The sequence below is a fragment of the Bos grunniens genome, chromosome 20 (genome assembly GCF_055505025.1).
Source record: "Bos grunniens cultivar Pamir isolate PY7600 chromosome 20, Bosgru_T2T1.0, whole genome shotgun sequence".
Classification (NCBI taxonomy): Eukaryota; Metazoa; Chordata; class Mammalia; order Artiodactyla; family Bovidae; genus Bos; species Bos grunniens.
This window is the reverse complement of record NC_141184.1, coordinates 57,659,359-57,671,669: the sequence shown is the minus strand read 5'-3', so window position 1 is coordinate 57,671,669 and position 12,311 is coordinate 57,659,359. Positions and strand designations below refer to the sequence as shown.

The window sequence follows — 12,311 nt, the reverse complement described above, 5'->3', positions numbered from 1 at the left end:
TATGATATTCACATCATGGTTTCTAGGACAGAATAGCAGGTAAAGACAAGAGCTGTGGCAGGAACAATGAATATGCTTCTTGGCTTGAAGCTACTGAGAAACTAAGGGATTGAACCCAGGTCTCCCACATTGCAGGCGGATTCTTTACCAGCTGAGCCACAAGGGAAGCCCTAGAAGGCATCTATTAAAGGCAAGATAATTAGATGAAGTTTGGTCTCATCATTAAACAGGAACTTCAAGAGAATATTTGCAATCATAAACTAATCTAATAGACGTGGTCTTATGGAACTTGGGTTTGGAGAGCAGAGCTTTATTGAAGCTGTGATGCTGAGGGTTCGTTGGTTGAGGACAGTTGCCCTCTTTGAACTTAAATGATTGATAAGGTCCTTGACAGTGTTTATAAATGAGCACAGGTAGGAGCTAACATGATTATCCAGTAGTGCCATTATGAGAAATAAAGATCCAGATATATACTCAGTCTTCTAAAAGTGTTTACTCAAGTACTGCTCAAAAAATACTTTATTTTGTGTATGAAATCTCCTTTTGATTGGCATAAAAGAATATTGAGTTATGCAGGCATTTCTGCTTTCCTGAGAAACTTTTCACTGCAGTCACTTAAAACTATTATGTAAAATGTTCTAAGAGGGTAAAAATTGGTGTACATAGTATTTTAAGTAGAAGAATTTATACATCAGTGTGTTAAATACTCAAACTTGATTTTTGTCATGGGTAAAAAATATACCTACATTAAGGTTATAAGCCAAACTTTATATCAAAGCCTAAAGAGGAAATATTAGCTACAATACAAAGAACTTTTCTACATTTCTAAAAAGAGCATTCTGGTATTGTTAGCTATTTTCCAGAAAATCCTTAAGTTTTTCTTTCCATACTATTTGTGATTTGCCTGTCTGCTTTGAAAATGTGACTAGGATAGAACTTCTGGTGAAAAACCTAAGCTCCACCTTGGTTAGGATGAAATCATATTATTTTACATCTTAAGCATCTCATTTCCTCCTTTATTTTATGCATCAAAACTATAAAAAATTATGGAGACAAAGGATTTTCCAGTTCACCTGTGGTCTGTTCTAAAATTTAAGCATAGGTTATGTAGTACATGGGTATTTTTTTCAGTAAGCTTTGCTAGAGGTGCATGCTGTCTGCAGTTCTTTACTTCCATTCATTGCTTAAGGTCAGTTAAATGGTGTTATTGCCTTGGTGATACACAGGAAAAGTATAGCCTATATTCAGAGATAAGACTATAGTGAAAGAAGAATTGACTTAAATTTAATCCTGGTTGCTGCTATTTTACCCTGGCAAGATACCTAACATCACTAAATTTTGAAGGAACACCTGTATAAATAGAGTATATCAAACTTGCAGGTCTGTTTGAGAATTAAAAGAAGTAACACTTTAATTAGGCTTTCCAGGTGGCTCAGTGGTAAAGAATCCACCGGCCAATGCAGGAGACACAGGAGAAGACAGTTTGGTCCCTGGGTTGTGAATATCCCCTGGAGTAGAAAATAGCAACCCACTCCATTATTCTCACCTGGAAAATTCCATGGATAGAACAGCCTGGCAGGCTGCAGTCCATGGGGTTCCAAAGAGTCATGTGCAACTGAGCACAAACACTTTAAAACATCTAGTGCTATTCCTAGTACTTAATCTGTACTCAATCAGTGCAGCTATTACCGTATACATTTATGCTTTAGAGATTACAAAGTACTTTTGTATATTTTAAAAAGTACTCATTAAATCTTCAAATCACTTTTATAAAGGGAAAGACAGGGTTGGTTTTTTGTTTTGTTTTGTTTTTCTGACCTTGCTGGGTGGCATGTGGGATCTTAGTTCCACCAACCAGGGAACCTGTGCCCCCTGCATTGGAAGCACAGTCTTAACCACTAAACTGCCTAGAAAAGTGCCTTGTTTGTTTGTTTTTTTAATATTTTTAAATGAGGAACTAAAGCTTAGCAATAGGCTAGTGCCGTGGAAAGGATTCAATAAGGCATAGAATTTCCGGATGCTGCTCTAACCTTCTTAAAAAAGATGGAGCCTTTGGGAGGTGGGTGTGGCAAAGTAAGCTCTGAGTTTAGTCACCTTTGACATTGTCTTACTGCCAGTCTAACCTTAACCTGCAGCAGAACCAGATAGCTGAGAAAATTATGAAACTACAGACCTTACCCCCAGGGAAAGGTATGGGGTAAGTGATGACAAAGTACAGAGTTGATCTATTAACTAACAGTGTTGTAACTGTGTCCCAAGTTATAATTAGAAAGCAAATATGTATCAACCACATTATTCTTATAAGTACACTTCAATACACTTATAAAAGTTTACTTTCATGTATACGTATGTATGTATGTGTCTATATATATATATATATAAGATGCCAAAAAATAGAAGAAGCAGTGCCATTAACCTTTAGGTTAGTATGAATTTTATATTGTTATCTTGTTTTGAGAAATAAAGACTAGCTTTAAGCATAGAAAAAAACGTGCTTATTTTGTTCTTTAAAGAGACATTTCTAAAATCACACAGTAAAAATTTGATTCTTAACATTTTTAAAGGCTTAGAGAAAAGGGCCTGGAGAAGGCAATGGCACCCTACTCTAGTACTCTTGCCTGGAAAATCCCATGGACAGAGGAGCCTGGTGCGCTGCAGTCCATGGAGTCACTAGGAGTCGGACACAACTGAGCAACTTCACTTTCACTTTTCACTTTCATGCATTGGAGAAGGAAATGGCAACCCACTCCAGTGTTCTTGCCTGGAGAATCCCAGGGATGGGGGAGCCTGGTGGGCTGCCATCTATGGGGTCGCACAGAGTCGGACACGACTGATGCGACTTAGCAGCAGCAGAAGCAGCAGAGAAAAGGGTCATGCTATGGATAGAAAACATTTAAATAAAATACAGGCTATACAAGGCATAGAAAAACAGCTTTAATTTTGAAAACTTGTATAAGAGACTATAATATCAAACATGAGATTGAGATTTAAATTTTTCTAGACAATGTAGGATTATCAGACTTTTGTTTCTTCAAAAGTAAAAGTATAGCGAAATTGCTCCCATAAAACTAGGAACTATTTGGGAGAGAAAAGATGAGAAGTTTACATTTAAACTGAGATTGATATTCCAGTGTTCCTCGCAGCACTTTTTACAATAGCCAGGACATGGAAGCAACATAGATGTCCATCGGCAGATGAATGGATAAGAAAGCTGTGTAATATTCCACACAATGGAATATTACTCAGCTATTAAAAATAATGCATTTGAATCAGTTTTAATGAGGTGGATGAAACTGGAGCCTATTATACAGAGCGAAGTAAGTCAGAAAGAAAAACACCAGTACAGTATATTAACGCATATATATGGAATTTAGAAAGATGGCAATGATGACCCTATATGCGAGACAGCGAAAGAGACACAGATGTAAAGAAGAGACTTTTGGACTCTGAGGGAGAAGGCGAGGGTGGGATGATTTGAGAGAATAGCATTGAAACATGTATATTACCATATGTGAAACAGATCGCCAGTCCAGGTTCGATGCATGAGACAGGGTGCTCAGGGCTGGTGCACTGGGATGACCCAGAGGGATGGGATGGGGAGGGAGGTGGAAGGGAGGTTCAGGGTGGGGAACACATGTACACCCATGGCTGATTCATGTGAATGTATGGCAAAAACCACCACAATATTGTAAAGTAATTAGCCTCCAATTAAAGAAACAACTGGGGTTGAAATGATTCATTACATATATTGAACACTAAATTTAACCTTGGAAATGCCTTTGTGAATTTTTTAATGAGATAATAAAACAGTTTCAGATAATTAAGAAATCAGTAATTTTGTTTGGAACTTATAAGAGAGGCATGTGGTATCTTTATGTATATGACACCTGTCTGGGTGAATGAACAAAATATGTCCCTTTTCACAATCCCATGTCAAGTACATGCCTTGCTAAGCAAAGCAAGGGTCAGAATCCAACCTCCACTTCTGCTTCTTCAAATAATAGGGTATTAAGTGGCTAAAAATATGTTTCTATCGTGGAGAGAAAGAACATTAAATTTGGGCAATGTATAAAGTTGGTCTAGTGTAATAGTGAAGAAATACGAGTGCATTTGGGATGCATGTAAGAAAGAAAGAAAAAACAGAGGGTAGAAAAGAGAAAAGGCCAACAAAATGCTCATTTTGCTGTTTTTCCTGAGGCTGTAGGAATCCTCCTGTCTTCCTAGCCTTCCCATTTCTTTTAGGAAAAAAAAGAGGAAAGGGAAAAGTGGGGGGAGAGGACCAAGTTTTTATTCTCAGCTTGCTTCTCACTCTTTATGACCCATAAGACAGAGGAAGTAAAGAGTCTCTTGTTGAGGGTGAAAGAGGAGAGTGGAAAAGCTGGCTTAAAACTCTGTGTTCAAAATCATGGCATCCAGTCCCATCACTTCATGGCAAATAGGTGGGGAAAAAAGTGGAAACAGTGACAGATCATATTTTCGTGGGCTCCAAAATCACTGCAGCTGCTGAATGGAGCCATGAAAATAAAAGACACTTGCTTCTTGGAAGAAAAGTTATGACAAACCTAGACAGTGTATTAAAAAACAAAGATATCACTTTGCTGACAAAGGTCTGTATAGTCAAAGCTGTGGTTTTTCCAGTAATCATGTATAGATGTGAGAGCTGGAAGGCTGAGCGCCAAATAATTTATGCCTTCGAACTGTGATGCTGGAGAAGACTCTTGAGAGTCCCTTGGACAGCAAGTCAGTCAATCCTAAAGGAAATCAGTCCTGAATATTCACTGGAAGGGCTGATGCTGAAGCTGAAGCTCCAGTACTCTGGCCACCTGATGCAAAGAGCCAACTCATTGGAAAAGACCCTGGTGCTGGAAAAGACTGAGGGCAAGAGAAGAGGGCAACAGAGCATGAGACGGTTGGATGGCATCACTGACTCAATGGACATGAGTTTGAGCAAACTCCGGGAGATGGTGAAGGACAGGGAAGCCTGGCGTGCTGCTGTCCATGGGGTCACAAAGAGTCAGACACGAGTGATTGAACAACAACAAGAAACTTAATTCAGTATTTGCAGAATTTTCCTCATTTGCAAACATATTGGGATGTATTGCTCTTGAAGGTAAGGGCATTTGGGGTGTATTTTGCAAATGAAAAAAAGAAGGCACAAAGAGATCCCAGGACTTTCCAAGGTCACCTTATTTTTTGAAATAAAATGAAGATTTCAACTCTAGTAATAGAAAAACCCCAGGACAGTTTGTCAGCGAAAGCTGAGATTTCTTTTTGTAGCAATTTTATGCCCCAATGAATTAGTCTTTTTCTTTTTTTAGATTTATCTACCAATAAAAAGTATTGTGAAGGGAGATTCTTGCAATCTGTCAACATGATTGGAAGCCTAAGATAGTCCATAGAATGTGCTAACATACACATTTCTCTAAAAAAAAAAAGTGATGAAAAAGATGCTAATATTAAGTTTTTTTGTATATTTGAAAATACTAAGATCAAAAGACATTACTTTGCCAACAAAGGTCCGTCTAGTCAAGGCTTTGGTTTTTCCAGTGGTCATGTATGGGTGTGAGAGTTGGACTGTGAAGAAGGCTGAGCGCCGAAGAATTGATGCTTTTGAACTGTGGTGTTGGAGAAGACTCTTGAGAGTCCCTTGGACTGCAAGGAAATCCAACCAGTCCATTCTAAAGGAGATCAGCCCTGGGATTTCTTTGGAAGAAATGATGCTAAAGCTGAAACTCCAGTACTTTGGCCACCTCTTGTGAAGAGTTCACTCATTGGAAAAGACTCTGATGTTGGGAGGGATTGAGGGCAGGAGGAGAAGGGGATGACAGAGGATGAGATGGCTGGATGGCATCACTGACTTGATGGACATGAGTTTGAGTGAACTCTGGGCGTTGGTGATGGACAGGGAGGCCTGGCGTGCTGCGATTCATGGGGTCGCAAAGAGTCAGACACGACTGAGTGACTAAACTGAACTGAACTGAACTGAAGATCAAAAGATACCGAGACCTGCAGTGTTGCTTTCTAGATTTATGTGGGGCCCTGCTGGTTGCTTTTTAGAAGGAGAGGATGCTTGATTAGTGTTAACACTAAGAAGCTGAAAACCTGTCAAGCTTTACATAAAAAATGTGTTGCCTATGCCTATTTCCTGTTACAGTTTTGACATAGTGTCAGCATTTATTATACTTAAGTAATTTAAAAAACATCGCTCCCTAAACTCGTCACTATTCTTAAACAAAACAAAAATATATTTTATGGAATTTTTCCTTAAGAAATTACTCTTTGATCTTTCTCATTCTTTGCAGCCAGAATATACAACTTCTCATAAGCTTATTTCTAATCAACACAGATTCAGAGCATCCACTGAAGGAAAAAGTTAAATTAAAATATAACACTAGCTGATATATTCTAGAAACAGAAAGGTATGGAATCAAGTCCCCAAGTCTGCTGCAGTTTCCAATTTATGAGACCTTCCATCTTCCATGTTATTTTGTGAATTTCCCAAACAGATTCCTGCCTCAGACCCTTTGCATTTAATGTTTCCTGGAACACTCTTTTAAAGATATGTACATAAGTCATGTCCTCAATTTTTTAACTCTGCTTCAGTGCCACCTTATCAGGGACGATTTTTCTTAGTCTACCATTTAAAACAACTTCCCCCAACCTCCACCTAACTACCATCTTAGTACCCTGCATTATTTTTCTTCTTTCTCATCTCCAACTGACTACAGTAAGCTCCATGAAAGCAGGGACCTAATCTGTTTTGTGTATTGTATTATCTCCAGAGCCTAGATCATATGTGATACATAAAATATTTTTTTATATATTTGCTGAATATAAAAAAAGACCCTTAAGGTCAGTTCTTGGTGCCTGGTTTTAAAAGTACTAATGATAATTTATTATGTCCCCATAAGAAAGCCATCAAGGTCCAGATACCTTTCCATTAGGGATTAGATTTGTTCAGAAGAAAGGCGCAAGATCAATGGATTATGGGAAAACAGATTTTGGCTGAAAGAAAGAACTGGATAATAATTGTGGTCATCTGAAGAGTATTTTATGTATCTTTCTGTAGGTTATACATAGTGTATGACCCTTATGGGGATAATTGTACAGGAAGTTTAAGCATTTTATGCAAATTATATTATAATCTGACATCAGTTCTTTAAAGTGTATGATTCTGTGTTGACTCAAAAATTAATAGGTGAGTTTGGTTCTTCTGCACAATGCTGACATACAGATGTATCTATATGATAACATCCTGAATCAGGGGTTGGCAAATTGTGCCTGCTGGGTCAAATTTAAACCATCGCCTCTTTTTGTAAATAAGATTTTAGTGGAACACAGCCCTATCATTTACATATGGTCTGTCTTCTTTAATAAGTGTAATGGCACATTTGAGTAGTTGTAACAGCTTATTATATAGGCTCCCCAAGTGGTGCTGGTGGTAAAGAACCTGCCTGCCAATGCAAGAGAAGAGATGTGAGTTCAGTCCCTGGGTCAGGAAGATTCCCTGGAGGAGGAAATGACAACCCACTCCAGTATTCTTGCCTGGAGAATCCCAGGGACGGGGGAGCCTGGTGGGCTGCTGTCTGTGGGGTCGCACAGAGTTGGACATGACTAAAGCAACTTAACAGCAGCAACAGAGCTAAAAACCTATGTTGTTATTGTAGCATTTACAGAGTCCAGTGGAAGTCCCCACTCAGATGAAGGAAGTATCTTTGCTCATTGAAACTATTACTAAACAGACTAATAACATATAATTTATTCAGTTGTAAATTGGGATTATTAATTATAACTACCTCAAGAGTGGTGAGAGAGCTTATAATAGATCTAAAGACCTCTGAACAGTGTGCCATGGAATAGGTACTTACTGAATGCTTAGAAAAACGTAAGTATGTGTTGTTATTGCTAATATTTTTATTATGCTGACCTTGGGAGTGGTTATCACAAGAAAAGAATAGGTCAGAAATCTAATAAAATGTTATCCAAGTATGTCATTAAACTAATATTCTTCTTTTGGACTTTTTACTTCTCTGCTGTTTAGGATAATAATTACAAGATGGTCAAGAATAGGATTTTTGTTTTGTTTTGTTTTGTTTTTTGAAGTGAGTGTCCCTGAACTTTGTTTATTTCAGGGCTTTTTTTTTTTAACCAATTTTTATCTATGAAATGTTAACTTGTATGCTTCTATACAGTTCCTTGCTTTCATCCAGGATGACCTTTATCCAACTATTCCCAAAATTGACCTTTTCTTTTCTTTCCCCATGTCTTTACTTGGCTTAATTCTTTTTTTTTAATATTTATTTTTATTTTATTTATTTATTTGGTCATGCTGGGTCGGTCTCAGTTGTGGCACACAGGATCTTTTATTGCAGCGTATGAGATCTAGTTCCCTGAACCTGGCCCCCCTGCATTGGGAGCATGGAGTCTTAGCCATTGGACAACAGAGAAGTCCTGGCTTCATTCTTAATAGAAGTCTGTTTTCTTTCTTAACCAGCTCAATTCCTATAATATTTTAATATTTTATAATGTTATAAAGAATAAGTATGTATGACACTTTTATTATAATTCTTGTGATACACTCAAGATTTTCTTCCTCAACAAATATTTCCCTGATTCATTTGACACGTCGATCTTTCACCTATATATAACACCTGTAGACAACTTATAATGTGCTGTCATATACTTATTGCCTCAGATAGGATTGTGGTTTTTCAATTTTTGTATTTTACTCCAAATAGATTGAAAGACATGCCTGGATGAAGTTTTAGGTGGTTGGTGCTTTGCAAATACTTAAATATTGTGTGAAAACTTGTATTTCAAATTACTTGTGTTTTTTAAAATTGAGGATATTTTTTTTAAAACTAGTCTTGCTGCATACAAAGCCACTGATAACCTTGGTCATTTTCTGGGGTTTCCTGAAAATGTCTTGTAATGAGAAGCATTTCTTTATTCCAAAAATTAGCACATCATGAAACAAAAGATGGTGGAAGCATATCTTTCTAGTGTGATGCATTACATAGCCTATGTGAATAGTTCTTTTTCATTTTTTTAAAGGGCAAATATGAAGGATAATTTGATAAGTAAAACCATTGGATTTAGCATTGCAGTGTCATATTTTAATGTGCAGAAAATATCTTAAAATGCAAGGCTCATAACAGAATGTAGACTTGCTGCCACTATTTTCAGAATCTTAGGCTTTAAACTTGATATGATAGAAATTCAAACCTTAGTTCAGTTCAGTTCAGTCGCTCAGTGGTGTCCGATTCTTTGCGACCCCATGAACCTCAGCACGCCAGGCCTCCCTGTCCATCACCAACTCCCAGAGTCCACCCAAACCCATGTCCATCGAGTCGGTGATGCCATCCAGCCATCTCATCCTCTGTCATCCCCTTCTCCTCCTGCCCCCAATCCCTCCCTGCATCAGGGTCTTTTCCAATGAGTCAACTCTTCGCATATAGCAAGTAATGATGACCTTGCACATGTTTGCACATTGTAGCCTTATTATTTTTGCACTTGATTTAAAGGACATTTGCAATGTACTGATCTCAGGAAACTGTATCAAATAAATGTAGAGATCTAAGGGAGGGTAGTAAAATGTCCTCAAAATCATCTCTCAGAATGTAACTAACATATTTGTTCACAGTTGAGAATTTCATCTAATGACTTGTTTTGTTCTGTCATGTTTAAGGGAAATATTTTCTCCATCCCTGTTTCAAAAGCAATATATACTTGGCTTTTTAGATGCTACTAGTACAGAACTCTAAAAGATAAGTCAAATAAGGTCATATTTCCTCAACACTATGAGAAGTTATATTTTTAATTCTTTGTGAACTTTAGGATGGCCCTAAATAATGTGGAATTTGGAATCTAGACCTAGCTAGATTGGCAAGATTTATTCTCTAAAAACCTTAGGTAGAAAAAGCATTCCAATCTTTTAAAAACAAATAATCCTCTCTTCACTCTCTCAACATCCTTCTCTTCTCTAACAACCAACACATGTACGTGTTTTGAAAATTTAGTATTTTATTTTCCGTGATGTTAATAGGTTAAATGTAAATCTTAATAAGTCCAAATTCCTTGATTTAAAGGTGTTTAGACTTGAGGCCTAGGATTTTGCCCAGTTCATTCCACATCTCAAAATATGGTTTTTGTCAGGACTAGACAGTAAACAGCTATAGTAGTTGGGATCCAAACCACAATTAATAGTGCTGAATGTCATGTTACAAACCTGCCTCTTGATTTCTTAAAAGAAAGAGCTGGGAGTAGTTGTGGCAGCTGGACCTCAAATACTGTTACCAAAAAGGATTTTGTGTTTTAGTGTCTTCACCTAGTTTTTATGCCTGTTTATAAGGAGACGCCTAACGGATTGATTGCAAAGTGGACTGTGACATGCATCTGAATGTGAAGTTATATGGGAACTGTCTCACTCTTAACTTTGTTTTAATTACTTCAGTTATTTCTTCCGTGGCTAAGATTACAATTCAGACACTTCAGTTGGAATACTGGTTGTAAAACAGTAAAGCAAATGCCAGAATTATAGCCCAAAAATAAGGGAGTGAGCTAATGTGTTGGGAGTTCAGACATTTTTAATTTTAGGGGCATTGTCCCTTGGTTTTGGTATTTTTCAACAATCATGCTATTTATTATTTTATTTTATTTTAGCCATGTCCTTTGGGGGCCCGAGATTTTCGAGAGAAACAGTGTGCAGACTTTGACAATATGCCTTTCCGTGGGAAGTATTATAACTGGAAACCCTATACTGGAGGTAATGTATAACCTGGCAGAGTTTTCATTATGCTTGAGAGCTTTGCAAATATAAGAGAATATATAAATACATACAAACATACCCATACATTCATATACAGACTAGTAAAAATTAATGTTTACAAATCAAAGCAGGAAAATGCTCTAGTACTAAAAAGGTCTCCTGTTTTTATTAGTAGTTTCCCTGTAGTATTGTTAATACGTTAGTACAAATGATCAGAAATCATTTTTTAAAACCTAATTCTATTTAGGTACAGAGTTCCTAGAAATGTTGTAAATCCAAATAATATTTCTGAATTCTTCAGACTTGAGGTGTATAGACATTATAATAATTTATAATATCAAATATTTGGAATTAGCACCCTGATATGAATCAGCTCAAAGAAGCTAAGAAAATGTGTTTCTCTCTTGGCCAAAGGCCAAAGATCTTTCCACGGCTGATTATTGTTCTTTTTTAGGGAAACATTTTTTGCTCTAATTTAGGCAAGCATCAGATGCTAATTGCTCAGTAAGCACAAGTTTTCTTATGCTCCCAAAACACAAACTAAAATTTGTTCAAATTTTCTCTTAGAAAAATAAAATGTACTCTTAAAAACAACTTTTATTTATTGTTTTTCTAACATCTTACTTTTTTTTTCTCTTGGCTATACCATGCAGCTAGGGGATCTTAGTTCCTCAAGCAGGGATTGAACCCAGGCCCCGGTAGTGGAAATGTTGAGTCCTAACCACTAGACCACCAGGGAATTCTCTCAACATTTTACTCTGAAAACTGTCCAACACAGAGCAATGTTAAAATAATTTTGCAGTGATAACTGTATACCCACCACAATTCTATCATTAATATTTTAATATACTTTTTTATTACATGTCTAGTTATCTCTTTATCCATTCATTAATTTATTCTGTTTTTCAGGTGCATTTCAAAGTAAATTGTAGTCACCAGTATACTTTCCTCTCTAAATACTTCAGTATGCATAAGATTATCTGCAGTTCAATGTTTATTTTTCTTTTGAAGGAAGATTATGTACACTGTACACAGATCTTAACCTACCTAACTGTACTTTGCTTGAGTTTTGACAAACACATGCACCTATAAAACCTTACTGAGTTACAGAACATTACCAATGCCTCCAAAATTCTCATAGTCCTCATCCTTCTTATTCAGCAACTGGCTCCACCTACTTACAAGAGGCAACCAGTTCTGATTTTTTTTTCCTATCAGTTAGTTTTGTCTGTTACAGAACTTTGGGTAAATCAAATCATGCCATATTTACTCTCATGTAAGTCTTCTCTAAGCCTGATGTTTTTGAGATCCATCCATATCACTGCAAATGTAATTAGTTCATTCTTTTTTATTTCTGAGCAGTGTTCCATTGTGCTAACCAGTTTGTTTTTCCATTCTGCTATTGATGGAAACCTGTATTGTTTCTAGTTTTCAACTGTTATCAATAAGCTGCTATAAACATTCATGTATGTCTTTTTATGGGCATAGTTTTCATTTTCCTTAGGTAAATACTTAAGGGTGGGATTGCTAAGCCATAGGATAG

At 36.8% G+C, this 12,311-nt stretch overlaps 1 protein-coding gene across 22 annotated transcripts in view; it reads left to right on the top strand.

Moving 5' to 3' along the window:
* ADAMTS6 (ADAM metallopeptidase with thrombospondin type 1 motif 6) overlaps nt 1–12,311 on the top strand; it is a 279,491-nt gene that overhangs the window by 185,603 nt on the left and 81,577 nt on the right. For all 22 annotated transcript variants that reach the window (XR_015148908.1, XR_015148909.1, XR_015148911.1 and 19 more), the window contains one exon: nt 10,663–10,765. Coding sequence is in view for 13 of the 22 variants with exons in the window: in XM_086361952.1 (XP_086218078.1) it covers nt 10,663–10,765 (103 nt within the window). In the remaining 9 variants the exon portion in view is untranslated. The remainder of the gene's footprint in view (nt 1–10,662; nt 10,766–12,311) is intronic.